The following is an 18,297-nucleotide window of genomic DNA, read 5'->3' as shown; positions in this document are numbered from 1 at the left end:
TGCTTTTCTCCAAATAAACTTGCATTTGCAACCATCTCAATGGAGATGTTTGGGTACAATAGAGGTGTCTCAGTGTCTTATCTGGGATCTGAGCCCTTAAACATCCAGTTGTAAGTCAAGAACCCTGAACACTGCCTCACACTTCTGCCCTCTCAGGTGGGAGTGTGCAAGACTGAAAGACCACAAGGAATGCCACATGCAGAAGCCAGAGGTCTGATGAAAGTTAAAATGTCATTATTCTTAATCTTGATGCTAAAATAAAATGTCTTATGGACTTTTATGAGTACTATCAACTCTTTTCTTATTTCTGATGAAAATATTTCCATGGCAATTGTGAGTTTTTCTAGTTACAGTGAGAGCCTTTGCATCATGTGGTTAGCTTTTGTTTGTTTTTGTGCAACATACAACAGGGGTCTAAATCGTTTCCCATTATTGAACTCACAGCTGGGGAGGTCATGAATTCAGCATTATTTTGACTTTTTTTTAGTACAAACAGTTTAAAATCAATAGGTTGATATTGATCCTACCATGGAATTCGTTGGCGATTGTCTGATATTTGAGCTTACATCCTAACTTGTGAGGGGAAGTTACTAGCATTTTTTGCAGATCCCAGTGGTTCTTGATATTAAAGAATGTGACCTCTTCTAATCTTTGTCTAACAATAGTCCTCCTGCATTTAGCCTCAAATGTGTAATAGTGCATGGGTTTTAGGCTGCGCTTTTCACAGTCTAATAACACAGACAGAGATAGAGAGCTGGTGTGATGTCGCTCTGTAATAGGCTTTTTAAAAAGGTTTAGGCAGAACATTAAGGCTCTGTAAAAGACTCAATTTCTCAGGTATAGAGAAGGGGGTGCATCTGAGCTGAGGACTTGTGGCATAGTTCTGGCTATACACCTGAGTAGTTGCCCATGTATTTTCAGATACAGGGGTTCCTAGAACATCTTCTAATACAGTTGTTAAAACTGCAGGACTTAAACATTATGACACAATATTGGTTTGTCTCATTGATTTATGCTGCAAACACATGTTCCCATATATAGTTCCTGAATTACCTTCCCTTGAGATGCTGCACTAAGGCAGCAAAGGCAGTTCCTGGGAAAGGGAAAAGTGTGATTTTGTTTATACTTTTCTTTTCTGATAAAATTATCTCTGCAAAGTTTCCTGGGTTATTACAGCTGGTTTGGAAAATTACCACTGTGCTCTCAACCTAGTGTCAGGTCCTCAGTACCGTCTGGGTGCCTTATCTTGTGTGTTTTAATTTCAGGGCTGTTCTCATAACAGCTACCATCTAGATTCATACCATCGACATCACTTCTGCAGGCATCCATACTGTGGATTTTGCTTTCAAAAGTAATAACATGACGAACAATTTCCTTGGGTGACGGATGCACTACAAGCAATACTACTTTCCACTTCTGTGTCACCATTTAGCTTGACCTCCCTATCCTGGGAAACCATCTGTTTATTGTCTGTCTTACCACAATAAGCCCCCAAAATTAGATAATCCAGCGCTGTTTGAGCACCAATGCTGACATGTGATACATCAATGTTACTTTTTTTTGTTACATCTGACTTATGTATTACACTGCTGATTGCTTCACATTTGTTCAAGAAACCAAACCCAGTTTTTAATGCCATGACTTAACATCACATTTTTCTGAGCAACACAGACACCCCACAGATTCAATATCTGTCATTCTGTGTAATACCTACACAAAGTTAAACCACTCATTGCAAGCATCGCACTCCACCTTTGTTTTTTTGTCTGTTGGGTGATTTACAGATGCATTACCTTCTGATGAGACATAAAACCGAGGTCCTGACTCTCTGTGGTCATTAAAAATCCCAGGGTGTTTCTCGAAAAGAGTAGGGGTGTAACCCCGGCATCCTGTCCAAATTTCCCAATGGCCCTTACCAATCATGGCCTCCTAATAATCCCCATCTATGAATTGGCTTCATTACTCTGCTCTCCTCCCCTCTGATAGCTGATGTGTGGTGAGCGTTCTGGCGCACTACGGCTGCCGTTGCATCATCCAGGTGGATGCTGCACATTGGTGGTGGTGGAGAGGAGTCCCCATTACCTGTAAAGCGCTTTTAGTGGAGTTTCAAGAAAAGCGCTATATAAGTGTAAGCAATTATTATTATTATTATTATTATTATTATTATTATTACAGTTTATGCCTTTTCAAAACATTGCCAGTCATCCACTCTGTGCCTAAGAACTGTTTTTTTTATTGTACGCTTACCCCGTGTCACAGATATGGTTTTGGTCGCAATACTATGATCTTCAGTGTCAGCATTACTTTGGTTGGGATCACGGTTGTTGTTTACACTTTTCCCTGCACCATCACTGCACGGTCCCAGTCTGGGAACAGCAAGTGGTCTTATAAACCCTGGCAACTTTAGCAAAACACTTATTTGACAAAGCCATGGTTATGTACTATTAGCTGAGGGTCTGTAGAGTAGATCTGAGGTATTTTTGGAAAGGCACAAATTTTTGTTTAGTCGGGAGGGGAGTGAGACCGCTCCCTGTCCATTGCTGCACGGTCCCAGTCTGGGAATGGGAGGTGCTCTAGAAACCCCAGCAACTTTAGCAAAGCCTCCTATCTGACAAAACCATGGTGATTTTCAATTAGCTGAGTGTCTGTAGAATAGATTTGAGGTATTTTTGAAGAGGCACAAATTTTGGTTTGGTCGGGAGTGGGGTAAGACTGCTCCCTGTCCATCACTGCACGGTGCCAGTCTGGGAATGGGAGGTGCTCTATAAACCCTAGCAGTTTTGACAGAGACACTTATCTGACAAAAACAAGGTGATTTGCTATTAGCTGAGGGTCTGTGCAATAGATTCCATCCACCTTTGGGGAGGTACAAATTTTCCCCATCCAATTCTGCACTGCAGTTTTTCTAGAGGTGATCTGAATGAAGAAAGGTGATTTGCTATCAGCTGACTGTATTAACATTGTATGTTTCACCACTTTTGATGGTGCAAAAATATTTTTGTTCCTGGTTATAGTTTAAAAACTGATTGAATTTAAATATAATAAAAGATTTGATTTAATTAGAAATTTCAGATACAGTTCCTTTAAAAGCTTACATCTTAAAATCTTTTTCATTGAACAGAAAAAAAAATTATATGAAAAAAATAGCAATGACAATTTTTACAGTAGTAGAAATGGTGGAAAGGTGCTGTAAAACTAATAGAAAACCTCTAATAATCTTAGATTTGGCAAACTTGGAGATTAGTGGAGGCAATTTAAAATTAAAAAAGGACCCTCTCAAATTTTTGCAGAATGTTCAAGGAATTACAGTTAGCCACAAAGAAATTAACAAAGCAGGTGTTTCAGCTGCTTGTCACTTCGCTTAATGTTGCTATACTCCTCATACGCTACTGTGGTAGCTGAAGGCTTTTATTTTGATTGAAACTCGGCTATTTACATACACTTCGGATCATTCGTGTCGCTTAGTGTAGCTTGCTTCACGCCACTATTTCCATCAATATGTTACCTTACAAGGCATAATAGGGTATGGGATATGTGTTACAGATCAGTGAGGGGAACTTACAAATCCGTGGCCAAAGCACCATTGGGATCTTCTGACCACGTCGCTGTGCATTTAATTCCAACCTATAAAACGGCCCTGAAGAGAGGTAAAATCGAACGAAGAGAGGTGCCGGTCAGGACTGAAGACTCCATGCAGCGACTGCAGGATTGCTACGAGTGCACGGATTGGGACATGTTTAAGTACTCGTGCTCTGATCTCAATGAACTGACAGATACAATCAACAGTTATGTTTCTTTCTGTGAAAATACTGTTATACCTTGAATATCTTGCAATGTATATTCTAAGAATAATGATAATGTTTCTTTATTAGCCCTATACAATTTCTTGCATTAGGAATTCCCCAGCTTTTTCTCCATGAGACAGACAGGGAGAGAAGCTTGGGGTCAGAGCGCAGGGTCAGCCATTGTACGGCACCCCTGGAGCTGTTGGGGTTAAGGGCCTTGCTCAGGGGCCTAACAGAGTAGGATTCCTCTGCCAGCCACAGGATTTAAACCAGCAACCTTCCAGTCACAGGCACAGATCCTTAGCCACAGAGCCACCGCTCCATAAGCCCTGGGTGACCAAATCTCTCAAATCAGATCTTAATCGGAAAAAAAAAAGTCACTTTACATCGATGTTAAAAGAGAGATTAAGAAGGCTAAACCTATGTATAAGGTTAAAGTGAAGGAAGCATTGTGCAAGGGTAACTCACGCTCTGCATGTGAGGGTATTAGGTCTATGGCGGGAATACATAAGCAGTATGACGCAGTATGCCACTGACAAATATTCCCCCTACACAATTTGCTTTTACAAACACTCCCCATACACAAGCACTTCATGGGAAGAGTAACTTATAGTTTTACAGTTTAAAGCAAGGTTTGAATTGCCTTATAGTTTTTCTTTCAAATGCCACCCAGCTAATCTTTTTAGACTCTTACATACCCAATTGTGATAAGCAATCATCAAAGAGACCCAGGATACATACACACGAGTGAGAGTCTACCAAGTGTCATTCGAAGCCTCTGTGGACTGGTGCCTATTAGTGGTCAGTATATACAAACTGCAACTGCAGTTATCTATTAGCAATGCATTTTCTGCAGGTTCAGGTAGAGAATATGTCACAGTAATGAATGAGGACCAGTGGTGTAGAGGTTCGGACCCTATGCGGTGCCAATAGGAATCAGATCAGACTTCCAAGGGACGAGAGACGAAGTTTGAGGTCGGAGTAACCAAGCTAGGTCGGGAGTCCAGAGGTCAAGGCAGCGAGGTAAACAAATCCAAGAGACGCGAGGCAGAGCGGGGTCAGTATCCAGTAAACAGTAAATGAAGTAAAGCGCACAAGAGAAAGGCTATGACTAACTCAACAGTGAGCGGAGTGAAGGGGTTTATATGTGAAAGCAGGGAGTGCCGTGCTAATTGCTAACAGCGGCACAGGTGTGTACGCCGGGAGGTGCACGCGGGAGTATGATTCGTGACAGAATATTCATCTGTCATTAAACAATTCACGGCTAAACCGGGTGAGCACTACTGCAAGCTTATCGTGTAAGCATAGGCCACAAGGCACACAACCACTCTCCCCCTGGGTGGGACACTAGTTCAATACAGTGCCACAGAGAAAGGGCAATTGGCAAATCAAACTCAGCCAACATATTTTCGGGAAGTGGGGTAACTCTTTAGTATCTGTATAAAACAAGCGGAGAATGTGAACACAGCACACACACAGTGGCTTCCTGAGCTGGAATCAACAGTAACGTCACCATATAGAATAATCCACCAAGTGAAGAATAATTAAAAGTCAGAAAAATGTAGGGAGAAACAATATAGTGTATAGAACACGTGGATTTTAGTATTACAAGCATGCTTTCATCTTGAAGTTCTTTGAATTTACTGATTTTTGGATTATTTGGAATATAAAACAATATTGAGACTGAAAGGAGAAAGCTTCCTGAAGTTAACTCTACAGCTATGTACACACTAAAGAAATGGTTTCATCAAACCATAATGCCATTCTCCCATACTGGGCAGCAGAGCACTTTTAGCAACAGACTGCTCCAGCTACGGTGTTCAAGGGAACGTTTCTGCAGGTCTTTCCTCCCGGCGGCTGTCAGGTGTATAACGCTGCCCTAGGCTAGGACTGTTAGCCCTTCATTTGCTCGTCTATGGACAGCGTGTTGCTCCATTGTACTTTTTGGACACTCAATCTGTATATACCTATGCACATTTTGCACATATTTTATTGATTTTACAGTGACCATGATCATATTTTGCACACACCTATGTATTTATTTTTATTTATTTTATATTTTGTATTACTGTACGTATTCTAATTTTTTGTCTACCCTGATGTCTGTTTTTTGTTTTGCTCATCTTGGGCTGCTGTAACACATCAATTTCCCTTTGGGATCAATAAAGTCTTATCTATCTATCTAACAGATTTTGTACAGTAAAAGCGTATTTTCCTTAAATAAAAAAAAAATGTTACAATAAAGAAAATGCTAACATTCAAATAACATTATTTATTCCCGTATCATATGACATGTAGAAAAAATGCTTCAATCAAATTTTACTCTGAAAGGATAGAAAAACAGTGGTGGTAATAACAGTAAAATCTATAAACTTTAAATAAATACTACAACCTAGAAACTATAATAATTTCTTAATTCAAAATAAGCATGTAGTTTAACCATACAAATACAAAAAACAAAACATGGTAAGAACATAAACCTAAGAAATTAATAGCTCAAACAATATTGTTACATATATTCTCAAACAAAGGAACCATATCAATCATGTCTAAAAAAAGTGAAAAATCATTATATTTAATCAATCAAGTCACATTCACAGAATGTATGAAACAAATGTTGTACAATTGCATTATAAATTCATTTAATCTTTAAACTGATTCCTTTTCTACCAACATCAAAGATGGCTCAGGGCAATAAACCAGTGAAAATCAAATCCTGTTCTTTAGCACACTCTGAGTTTGTTTGATGCTATAGTGGTGAATTTGCAATACCCATTAAAAGACAGTTTTCTGAGAGGCAGTGTTTTTTCTGTATCAACTACATCCATGTGGAGGAAACACTTGGATTGTGAGCCCAACAGTCGTGAAAAGTGTTTTCTAAAGTGCAGTTCAACAGTATGCAATAGCAGCTCTGAAATTTCATTAAAGAGATTCTAGTTTTTCACTGTATAATGGCAGGAGTGAAGACCGATGTCCATTTACATTAGTGAGCTCCAGGTCTAAGTCAGCTGCTTTATGGCAACAATCCAGTCCATCTTTTCTTCCCTTGATGTTGCCTGAATGAAGTAGTGTGTGTCATTCTGAGTTATTATTTTGAAGAGATTTCCTTGCACCTTACCCTTCACGCCTTTGAAAAAATTAACAACAAACAAAAAAATTGTTAACAATAATGCTATGAATGTATACCTCAAAGTATCCTAAAGTGCTCAAGGTGTAGGAAGGTACCCAATTCATCCACCTTTGAGGATTAGGTGTACCTACTTCAGTGATGTCAGCAACCATTATGTACCAGCAAGTCCACTTGCACAGCAGCTCAGACAATGAAAAATAATTTTATCTATTGAATTAAAGGAAAGCTTAATTATATAGATATAACCCCCAAGTTTATTACAGTGAGACAAAGAAAGGACAATTGGCAAGTCAAACTCAGCCAGCACATCTTCAGGAAGTGGGGAGAAATCCCAGTATTTGTATAAAACAAACTCAAAAATGAGGAGAACATAAACATGCACACAGATAGGCTTCTTGAGCTGGTATCAACAGTAAAATAACTATATATTCCACCGTGAAGAATAATTAAAAGTCTAAAACTGTAAGGAAAACAATAAAGTGTGTAGAATACATGTGAATTTTAGCAGCATGTGAAGCATGCTTTCCTCTTAATGTTCTTTGAATTTATTAATTTTTGGATTATCTGGAATACAATACAATATTGTGACAGAAAGGAGAAAGCTCTGAAGTTAACTCTGAACACTGTCATGTCATTAAAGCATAATGTCATTATATCATTATGCTTAATACACAGATTTTCTGCTAGCAGGCCATAAGGTCAGATTCCTTCTACATATGAAGGTTTGTAGCTAGACTCATGCTGTAGGAGGCCAGACTGTTCAATTCAGCCTGGGCACTGGTGTTAACACCACTACTCTAATGAACAATGCCATGTGATCTTTAACGATGAAGTAGTTAAGACCAGTGTTTAATATCATATGAAGGACAGCATCTCATACATACTGTAGAGTCCTTGGTCACTTAACTTTATGGCACTAGTTTGGAAATTCTGGTCCAAAGGGAAGAGTGCCACCTACTGGTCCGCCAGCAGCGTTTCGTTGTAGGTCTCCCACCCCAGTACTGACCTGATGCAGCTTTTGCTTAGCTTCAGGTATCTAGCCAAATCAGGCTACAGGTTGTTGGAATGTGTGTCAATATCTACTGTATGAAGGGGGGAAATGGTGACAAGAGTATATCTCCTAAATCGTGGCAATGTAAGTAAATAAATGTAACTCAGGTACTTGATGCCCAGCTCTTAATTGACCAATGTGTGCCAGTTTGCCATTCTGTTCTTAGGGGTTAGTCTTACCTGAGGGAACCCCATTGTCATCTAATGAAGAAATAAGACAGCCTCGCAAAGGAAACCCTCCCACAGGACTGACATCTTCCTGAAAAACAAATCCACTTGAATTGACACTGAAATCTAATATAGATGTACTAACATTTATTTTACAAAGATTATAATGAAGAGTCTTTGGAAAACATGATTCTCTACATCCACCTTCAAGAAACTGAAAACAAGATCATAACATTTTCAATTGAAAACTGAACTCAATGGCATTCTGATGTTAATTTTAAAACTATTATTTAATTCACATCTGTGTGCTTTTATCCACTCTTTTAAATGCTAGATGTTTCTATTTTCTTTAATTATCCCTAAAAAGATACAACAATAACCTAACAATAAACAGGAAAGTATGCCACTTGCAGTTTCTAAGTAGTTATCATTTTTGGAAAAAGGCAAGTTCAGTATTGCTCAAATTGTGTGGTTATAGGTTTGATTGCATAGCTGATAGAACATGATTAACATTTAATAATACAGTATGTACAATCTTATCAACTGTAGAAGTAAACCAGGAGTGTAATGGCAAAACCCCATCTCTGAAGTTTTAGAATAGCACAGTACAAAGAATCAGCCTGTGTTGATGGTTCTGACTGGGGAAAAACATAGCGCCTTACCCTGCTGGGGTCATAGTAGTGCAAATACCCCGGCTCTGTTCTCAACACAAACAGCCTCACCTTCCAGTTCTTCCTCTTGTGACCCTGTTAGGGAAAAAAATGGCATCAGTAAAACAGACCAACAGTCACAGCCCTCTGTTCACCGGTACTCTAAATAGTAAGCAGATCAAATTTCAAACACTTAGACTTCACAGAATTCACCTTCACAGTGCAATGCAAACTGGAAGGGGAGGGTGTGAATTAACTAAATAGTCAAGGTTTTTCCCTTACAATGTCACATATAACCACAGCCTTGTAATTTTGTGGGTGAATTAAAATGACCTGACAAACATGGTTTTCATTCTGAAATCTTAAAGTGTTAATCAAGCTGCTCTATTGAAAATAACCTGAAGAATAAGATTGCTTTGCTAATTTTGCATTTTAAACTCCTTGTCATGTTCAGCGGACAATGATCTTCAGGTCACAAAACCCATCCAAAGCTTTTGCTACAAAATCTTTACCACATTAACAGCTGTAAGTCATTGTCTAGAATGACTTACAGCATAAAATTAGACATATGCTAACTTAAAACAAAAATCTTAAACCCCTACTTGATACAAATTGATTATCTACATAATGACAAGGAGTTTCCATCTTGCCCTGTGTGAGTTCATAAGACATGAAAGGAATAAAGAGTCAGTGTTCTGTTCACTGTTCTTGTCATTGTCTGTATGGTGGATATCTGTGTGCAGCCTAGATGACATTGATTCACTGTTCACAAGTGTCGAATGCTCTCTCTACCCTCAAGTAAGAATAAGAGCTGAGCTTGTGAACTTACTTGCTTGAGCAGGTAGCCTCTCTTCACAACTTTCCCACTGAGCTCCAAAGCAGAGAGAGACGCACCTGACTTCACACTTGCTTTCCTCTTAAAGCTTTCTGCCTTTGAGGGAGAAACGAGAAAAGGTCATGTCTTGTTTATGTACATTCTACTAGTCAATGTCATAGAAAATACCAGAACAGAAGGATTAAAAAACACTAAAACTGGTACAATGGACTACTAAGACTCACAATATAAATATTGTGTACGATTTTGGTCACCACGTTACAGAAAGGAAATTGCAACTCTGGAGTTATTCCAAAGAAGAGCAAACTAGATACACTACATGGCTTAATGGAATTTCTGATACTGACAGAACAGAACAGTACAGATGGCTGAAAGAACTGAACCTTTTACTTGTGAACAGAGAAGACTATGGGGTACCTGTTGCAAGTTTACAAAATCCTCAAAGTCTTTGACAAAGTCAACCCAGTGATTTTTTAAAAAAGTGAAGCAACCGCAAAAGACACAAGTGGGTTCACAGGTGGAATGCAGGTAAATGAAATGCATTTAAAACTGCGTTTAGGGCACATTTTTACACAAAGGGGTCTTGAAAGTCTAAAATAAGCTGTATTTTTTCTGTTCTTTTCCATTTATAGGTTTCTCAGCTAACTGTCCTGTTTCATTGACGCAGCTGAAAGTGAACTGAACTCCCTTCAGTGGTACGTTCTTTTATGTGACACTGCACTTACTAGAGCATAGAGTGATGTGGAGTCATCTAAAAACTGTTCTGTCATGTTGCTGTTCCTGATGGCCTCCATGCTCTTGATTCCAACTGGCTTCACATAGCTCTCCTCCATCAGAGCTGAGGCCAGGGTAACGGCCTCCATACGCGTCACAACGAAGCTCATGGACACCAGCCAGTCCACCATAACAGAGCCTGCAGTGAGCATTCCACATTGTCACTTGACTGGCTTAATCAAGTGTAGATGCATGCTTGTATACATGGATGGATACAGTATACAATTAACATTTCCATGACCAATATTCTGAATATCTCCAACACCTTCAGTTTCTATAGCCAGATCTTGGTACAAAACCACTATTTTCATTAGTTTGTCTATAATCCACTATTGTCAAAAATTAAGCTTTCTCTCTGTAATTTCAAGCTCTTGACCTGATGTACTGTATTCATCTCCTCTAATTTAAGCAAAAAGAATAACATCTAACATCAAAACATTTGCATAAGGTGTTTGTTACAAACTGTTAGTTGTTACAGGTGTTACTTACAATCACTGAATCATGCAGCATGTTTTTTTATACAATTCAAGAAATTAAAGGTTGGAATGAGAATGTAATGATGCATAGTAATATTACAAGACAGTAGTACTTTTAGAACAGCCTGTGTGTTTCAAAATGACATACTATTTGTTCCACCACATTTATTAGTGGGCTACTGATGTTGCACAGTATTAGTAAGACTGTATTGCAAACTTGATGTCACACCACCAACTCTCACAGTCAGTCTTCATTGTGGAAGTCAGTACATGATCTGGAACAAACCTACCTGAGAAACAGTTCTTGAAGTAGCTGCCTTGTTCCACATTGTTTGTGAGTTTGATCCCGCTGTGAACATCATGCATTGACTCCACCACCTGACTAGAGATCAAAACCATACAAGTGAAGGAAATGTACGCAATACCACGCAACAACACTAATTTAACACTTTCACAGTGAAATTCCAATGAAGTAGGCCTGGATTAAATTATACCTGAGACCCACACAGTTGACACAATTCCCAAATATGTTGGTCAAAGGCAGATTTTGTATTCCAGAGTTTCCTTGTATTTGCTAGATGGAAAGTCAGCATTGTGTACATAGAATATGGAATTTTACCATGGATTGGGAAGTTGATGATTATTTTTAATTGTGGTCTAAATATAATGAAATAGTTTCATGAGATACAATATTTGAAAGGTACACTGAAAAAATTATATATCAAAGTTATTTGATGGCTTTCTTTAACAAAGATTTAATAATCTGACTTAATATAGTTAACAATTCTGCGCTGGGAAGAGACATAAGATCTGTTGGGTGCATTGAATACGTACTTCAGGCTGATATTGTTCATCTGTAGAGGAGTATGTTCAGACAGAGCCTTCTGGGCTTTTCCAGGGCATAGGTTTTGGATTACAGCTGTGATGCTGTCAGCCCAGGCGTCTCGCTCCTCCCGTGAACATGCTTCAAGGAAGTACTCTGCAGATTTCTGGGTTCTCAGTTTAATGACAAGCTGTTTAGAGAAGAAAGGCAAGCATGAATACATTTTATACCCAATTATGCACATCAAAAACCTCAAAAAGATGACAAAGTTTGTGCTACCACAGATTGCTTTTTAGAACAGAGAACATTTCTTAAAAGAGAACATTGAGGGACCTCCAGTGCTAAGGTGAAGGCCCTATCTCTAAGTACAGATTGATGGGCTGAGTCATGTCACTACCCAACTATGACAGGGATTCCCAAATTGGTAGTGTCTAATTGGTTGAGACGGAGTGGAGTGGTGTTAGTTGATGTGGGCTCTCTTAACTCTTAGCAACAGAGAGACACCTGTGACCTCCTGGGGACTTACAAGCATGCAGTGCTGACAATGAGGGGTGCACCACTCGTACAATTAGTCTAGAACCTCTGGCAGCTGTGTTGTCTGTGACTAGTTAAAAGACAAATTGCTCTAAGGTGAGCAGGTTGGAGGAGTCTACCTCTCCTTTGTGTGGGCGAGGGGCTCGAAGCTGTGAGCTGAGATGTGAAAAACACATAACTGACTGTTCCAACACAACACAAATAATTGTCATTTCTAAATTTAAAAAAAGAAAAAAAGAAATAATTGGGAAATAACTGTGTATCTGTACAAGTCTTGCCATGTTGCTTTATGATACATAGTGTTGTGGAATCTTTATCAAAGAAGAGCCAGGAAAGGTGTTCTTATTCACTCAGTAAGGCATTTATTCATATTGCGCAACAGGGAAAGACACCAACCACTAGTCTGTGCAGCAAGTGCGGGCTGATTTTCCAAAGTAAAATAGAGAAAGGTCCCTTATTTTATACACTTAGCTAATGCAACACCTCAACTTGTTTACTTCATTATGGTTGGTTAGTAATACAAAGACAGGCAAGACAGTAATTTTCCAGTCCTTATAGGTCTTGAAGGACAGAGAAGACAGCTACGTGCAGTTTTATATCTGCATAAACATATAAAATAAACATATTTAAACATATTCTTAGAACATCCCATGGCCTTGACTCGCTGGGTACAATCACACTTTGTTCATAGAATCCAGCTGCTTTTACAACACAGCTCTGCCCATAAACGACATTTTTAGGATAAAACACTTTTCTTCAGTAACTTTCCATTACAATAGTTAAGTAATGCAGTGCAGGAGCGATGATACATTTAATAAATGCATAAGAGTTTTCAAAAAGTGTGTACATTACTCAAGGATCATCATCTATGACACAGTCTTGTTGAAAGAATCTATTGCTGTATAATGCTGTATGATAATATTGAGTCCTTTAGGGTCTTATTAATGACCCATTCAGTACTGTGTTTTAGCTGGAAACTAAAACACACAAAGTTAAAAGTTGAAAGTTAGGCTAAACTGGAATTCTGTCACAGACCTGCATGCTCATTCAGTCATCAAACTTGATAGTGTCAGTGCAGTTCCATCAGTGCTGTGCACCATAATAACTAGCTTCTATCTGAGCAACTAGCTGCATGGGTCCATTAAATCATTACAGATTTATGATAATGTGGGTTTTTGTATGTACTGCTACACTTTAATTATTTGCCACACACGTATTTCAGTGTTCCCCTATATAACAGTTATGTAAGTTTTAAACTGCTGTCTGGCTCTGTCTGGGCTACTAACAACTGGAGAAGGAGTCCCAGAATTGGCCATTGCTATTATAGCAGGCTCTCTTCCTGGGTACTGGAAGGTTATTACATCTCTAAACTCAATCCAAATTCTTCACTCCACAATGTCAAGGGAGTCCCCTTGCTTCCTCTCTAAACACTGTTGTGATAACTCATACCTTATTAACTGTCATATGGCTCAATCAATTTTTATTTAATCAGTGTGTTCTGTGAGGTTCACGGCAAAATTAAATCCAGCCTCTGTTCTATGAACCTTCTAATCTTAACTCCTATGGAACAAATTTCCGTAAAAATGTAATTGCCTTAACAGCAATAATAACAGCAATCATTATGATCTATTTTCTTAATAACTGAATTAATCAATATTTTCTCATTGTACCACTATAAAAATGGGAGTGAAGCCAAGAAAATCTGTTTTCCTCAGGTATTATTACATTGGTATTGTTAAATATGCCACTCTTGTGGATTTATCTCATTCTGTGCTTACCGGTCTGTTCTCATATTCCAGGCAGGGGCAAGTTAGTTGGCACCCCAGCAGGAGCACCTTCCCCCGCAGGCTTGAGTCCTTTCTGCTGCAGTCATATTTGTAGTAAAGAAGCCTGTCCGGCAACAGCACAAACCAGCGTACCTTCCAGTTCTGAACAATGTGTCCCTGCAATGGTTTGGTTTACAAAACTTAAAGAAGTGCATTTTGTGTTCTAATGACCTATGCGCTCATGAGTATATAATAACCAGACTATTTTCCATCCAGACCATCTTTTCAAGCATTCAGGTACCATACAAGTGTGGCATTGTGTGATACAGCATAGAATATGGATCTTCAGCTGGTTATCTCAGCTGCTTTACATGTCTAATTAAACTGTATGTGTTGTCCAAAATACTTAAAAAAAATTATTACTGAGAGTTGGAAACCAAATCACATCAACATATTTCCAATGAATACCATAAACTACAATTGCACTCATAAGACTGACAGACCTGCCATAATGAAGAAAACAAATATAATTCTATTTTAACATTATTGTAATTTAGATGTGTTGACATTAGCTGCTTTTCGTAAAAATGAGATGAAAAACCTTACCTGCTTGACCAAGAACCCCTCCTTTAAAATAGCATTTTCTGGCTGCATTGTATCCATCCTATTTTGAGTGGCAGTGTAATAAGCTGGAGCAAGTACAGGGTGTTATATAGAGGCGTGCTGCCTGCCTGGCCTGTGACATCATGTCCCTGCCTCTAGGGAGCCTTGCTGTGATGACACAGTGTGCTACTGTATATCTGCAGGGAGGAGTCCGGTGCGGAAGTCAGTAGGTGTGTTTCACAGGTTAACTGTTTCCCTCACAGAGTTTTTTAAATACATTTCTTTAGATTTTTTTAAACTTGAATTGTTTGAACTTCCAATGTTACAATTTACCTATTAGAAATAAAAAAATGTGTATTTAAGGAATGCTGGGTAAAGATACTTTAAAAATAATTTTAAGTTCCTTGTGTAAAGGACAAAAGTAAGGACTTAATTTTTAAATTATAAGAAGTTGTTGGGGAAAATAATTCTAAGAGTTAATGTAGCACTTTATATTGTAACTGTATTACAACTGTAAGTGATGACTAAAAAAAATCAACTTTCCCTCAACTTCTTGTAAACTTTACTAAAGAACATAAGGAAGGTTACAAAAGAGAGGAAGCCATTTGAGTTATCAAGCTGTTTGGTAGTTAGTACTATCAAATTCCATCCATTTTCTATCTGCTTTATCCAAAACACGCTCATGGGGGAGCTGGAGTCTAACGTGGCAAACAATGGGTGCACAGCAGGATACACCATGGACAGGACACCAGTGCATCGCAGGGCACAGACAGACACAAAGTTATACATACAATCATGCCAGGGGACAGTTTTCCCAGAGGCCAATTAACCTACCAGTATGGATTGTGGGAGGAAACTAGTGTACCCGGGGGAAATCCACACGAACATGGGGGAGACCATGCAAACTCTACACAGATGGCACCCTAGGACTTGGACTTAGGGCCCCAATGCTGCGAGGCAGCATTGCTAACCATGACACTACTGTACCACTCACTACAAAATACCCTAGTATATATAATGTAACGATTTTCTACATATGTAACCTTTTACAGTATATCCCCAATAATGTATTTTTGTAACTCTTAATGTGAAGATGTGTAATTTAACAGGAAAGCAAATACGGTCACTTTTTAAATCTCATTTAGTAGAATAAGCATATGAAAAAAACATATGAACCCGAGATTTCCTGCCAATTTGAATAAGCTTTATTTTGATATTGAGTAGTTTGTTTTCAAAATAAGAAACCAATTTACACTGAGAAAGGGGGTGTAGTAGCCTATTTGAGAAAGAAAAAACCCCAGCGGTTAGTTGTGTGAAGCCACTGGAAATGTGTCGTTATTGTTTTTTCGTGTTTTACATTTTGAGGCGTGCTAAGTTAACTTACTAAGCTTTTTTTAGTTTTATTAGGAAGCCGCCCCATTGACAAATTTGCAGTTACTATGAAATAAAGTTTGGTTAGACCGACATCTAGAAATCTCCGATTAGTCAAGCAGAAGACGGATTTTATCACAACTGCTAGCTGTAGGTAAATGTGGTGAAATTTTACTGACACTTCTGAAGACTCGATATAATGAAAGCAGTTATTGCTCTTTCGGTCTTCAAAAGTAGTCTGTCCCGGGGAACAGCTACAACTGTTTGAACGTGTTGCCAGGTAAACAATTACGTCTGTTTCCACCTACTCACAATTACAATCGCGTTGCCTGCGGGTGCAGTGACTGAGTAGCTCTGGTATGTATGACTTCGTGTCGCATCGAATTCAGTATGCCGTGAAAAATCTGTATCCCCTTTCAAAGTGCGCATGTGCAGTGGAAATCAGAGGTACGATTTGTCTGCCTGCTCGTGCACACATTTCGTATTGTCTGTAGGAAACGCGCTAATCGAAATTTCAGGTTTACGTATTACAATTATTTGCACGTCTGAACAAAAACAAAGCACACAAGCATTGTTTGTGCGTAGTAAACGTGCAATCTGAATTTCTGGTTTACTTAAGTATTACAATTATGAGAAATGAGGTGTTAATCGGGAATTACGTCTTACTATGAATTTTGTCTTAATGTGCATTACACAAACTCCAGGAGAGGAACTGAAATAAACATGAAAAGACAGTTTGCTCTGTTTTTTTCTTTGCCTGAAATATTTTATCAGTAGGCAGAAAAATTCACCTTAGCCATGTTAACTTCACACAATAGTATTCCTTTACATATGTCAGTCTCCCACAGAAGCCACACTCATGTGATACCCTGAGGATATGCTTCTTCGCAGTGTGGAAGAGTGAAATCTGATATTCCTTGCAAATGTCGTAGCTGCTGCCTCCCAAAAAAAACCCAACTTACACAGCCAGCACACCTCTGCTTCCCACACCCTCACAGGGCCTCTGGGGTCCCAAGACAAACAGGGCAATCTCCACAGTGTGTGAGTGTGGAATCTGTTACCCTCTGCAAAATTTCACATTCTTCAGTATTATCAAAACATATACAAAGCATCTGAAATCCTGTCTACATGGCAGTGAATGCCACACAAAACACAAACATGCTTTTTAAATTGCTTTTTTTTTACAAGCTGCACACAAAAAAGCACCAATGACTGCATATGATTCCATTCCCACCAAATGATGTGGAACCAGCAACTGCAGGTATGACATGCAACCTGTGACAGAAAAATGGAAAAAGAGGAGAATGAGTTTTGTGCAACTCCCATTTCATCTCAATTCAAGATTTGATCTTGACAGACTGTCAGATACAGTTAGGAGTCACGTTACATTTTGTGAAAATACTGTAATGCATACGGTCGACATTGCAGGTTGTGCGAGCCAGCTTACCAGTGCGGTGATGTCACCACCCTTCCCTGTGAATAGCAGGGACCTCAGCCACCGGGCTGAGGGAAGATCTCCCTTTAGCTCAACTGGCTGGGTCCCTGTTGAGTGATGCCGGAGGCCTAGGTTTGAGTCCCCAGTGGTAGAGGGCTGACCTGAGGTGGCAGTGGTGAGGGTGTATACCCACGTGAACCTGAGAGTGCTACAATACCATTATTCTTGCACTATAGCATCTAATAAGAAACTTTGGGTGAAAAAAAAACTCTATAGTTGGCTCTGAATAGGAAATAAAATCACTTTTCACCAAGGGAATACTGCACAGATTAGGGAGGCTCAGAAGAATGTTAAAACAGACATTAGGTTGCCAATCTCTGTTTTTAACATTAGGGTGTAAAGAAAAAGTTGAGGATGAAACCAGTAAAGGTAACTCACGCGCTGCATGGAATGCTAACAAGTCAGTGGTGGGAATTCATACGAATTGTGGCCGGAGTATTAGCACAGTTGAAAAATCAAATTTTGACTTTGCAGAAGAATTTTCTGGGATATGATTTATAGTGACAATGACATGATTCAAACCCACAGACCTCAAAAAAGAAAGAAGATTTTTACCCATTCCATTTGAGGGCTCTGATCATCTGCTAGCACATTAGCTTCACCACACAAATGACGCAGGTTACTCAGATTTTCTGCACAACCTCCAGACAAGCAGACTTTTAAATGTACCGAGACCAAGGGTATGAAGTAATGAAGCAGAACTGCTTTGCTACGGTACTTAAGTAGATTTTTCCAAGATCTGTACTTCACTTAAGTGTTTTGTCTGTGGGATACTTTGACTTTTACTCAAGTATGTTGGTTTAGAAAAGACGGTACTTTTACTCCAAGCTGTATCCC

The 18,297-nt window shown here is 39.0% G+C and overlaps 1 protein-coding gene across 1 annotated transcript; it reads right to left on the bottom strand.

Moving 5' to 3' along the window:
* Positions 1–6,519: 6,519 nt before the first annotated feature.
* On the bottom strand, positions 6,520–14,657 carry plek2 (pleckstrin 2). Its single transcript, XM_088925760.1, has 9 exons — positions 14,598–14,657; positions 14,004–14,168; positions 11,703–11,881; positions 11,159–11,250; positions 10,344–10,531; positions 9,613–9,714; positions 8,796–8,879; positions 8,146–8,224; positions 6,520–6,912 (listed from the first exon to the last, which is right to left on the bottom strand). The coding sequence occupies exons 1-9, from the start codon at positions 14,652–14,654 to the stop codon at positions 6,785–6,787; spliced, it is 1,074 nt and encodes a 357-aa protein (XP_088781886.1). The 5' UTR covers positions 14,655–14,657; the 3' UTR covers positions 6,520–6,784.
* Between the last annotated feature and the right edge of the window lie 3,640 nt (positions 14,658–18,297).

Source organism: Atractosteus spatula, chromosome 9 (genome assembly GCF_055471065.1).
Source record: "Atractosteus spatula isolate fAtrSpa1 chromosome 9, fAtrSpa1.hap1, whole genome shotgun sequence".
NCBI classification, from domain to species: Eukaryota; Metazoa; Chordata; class Actinopteri; order Semionotiformes; family Lepisosteidae; genus Atractosteus; species Atractosteus spatula.
This window is presented reverse-complemented; position numbering and strand designations above follow the sequence as displayed.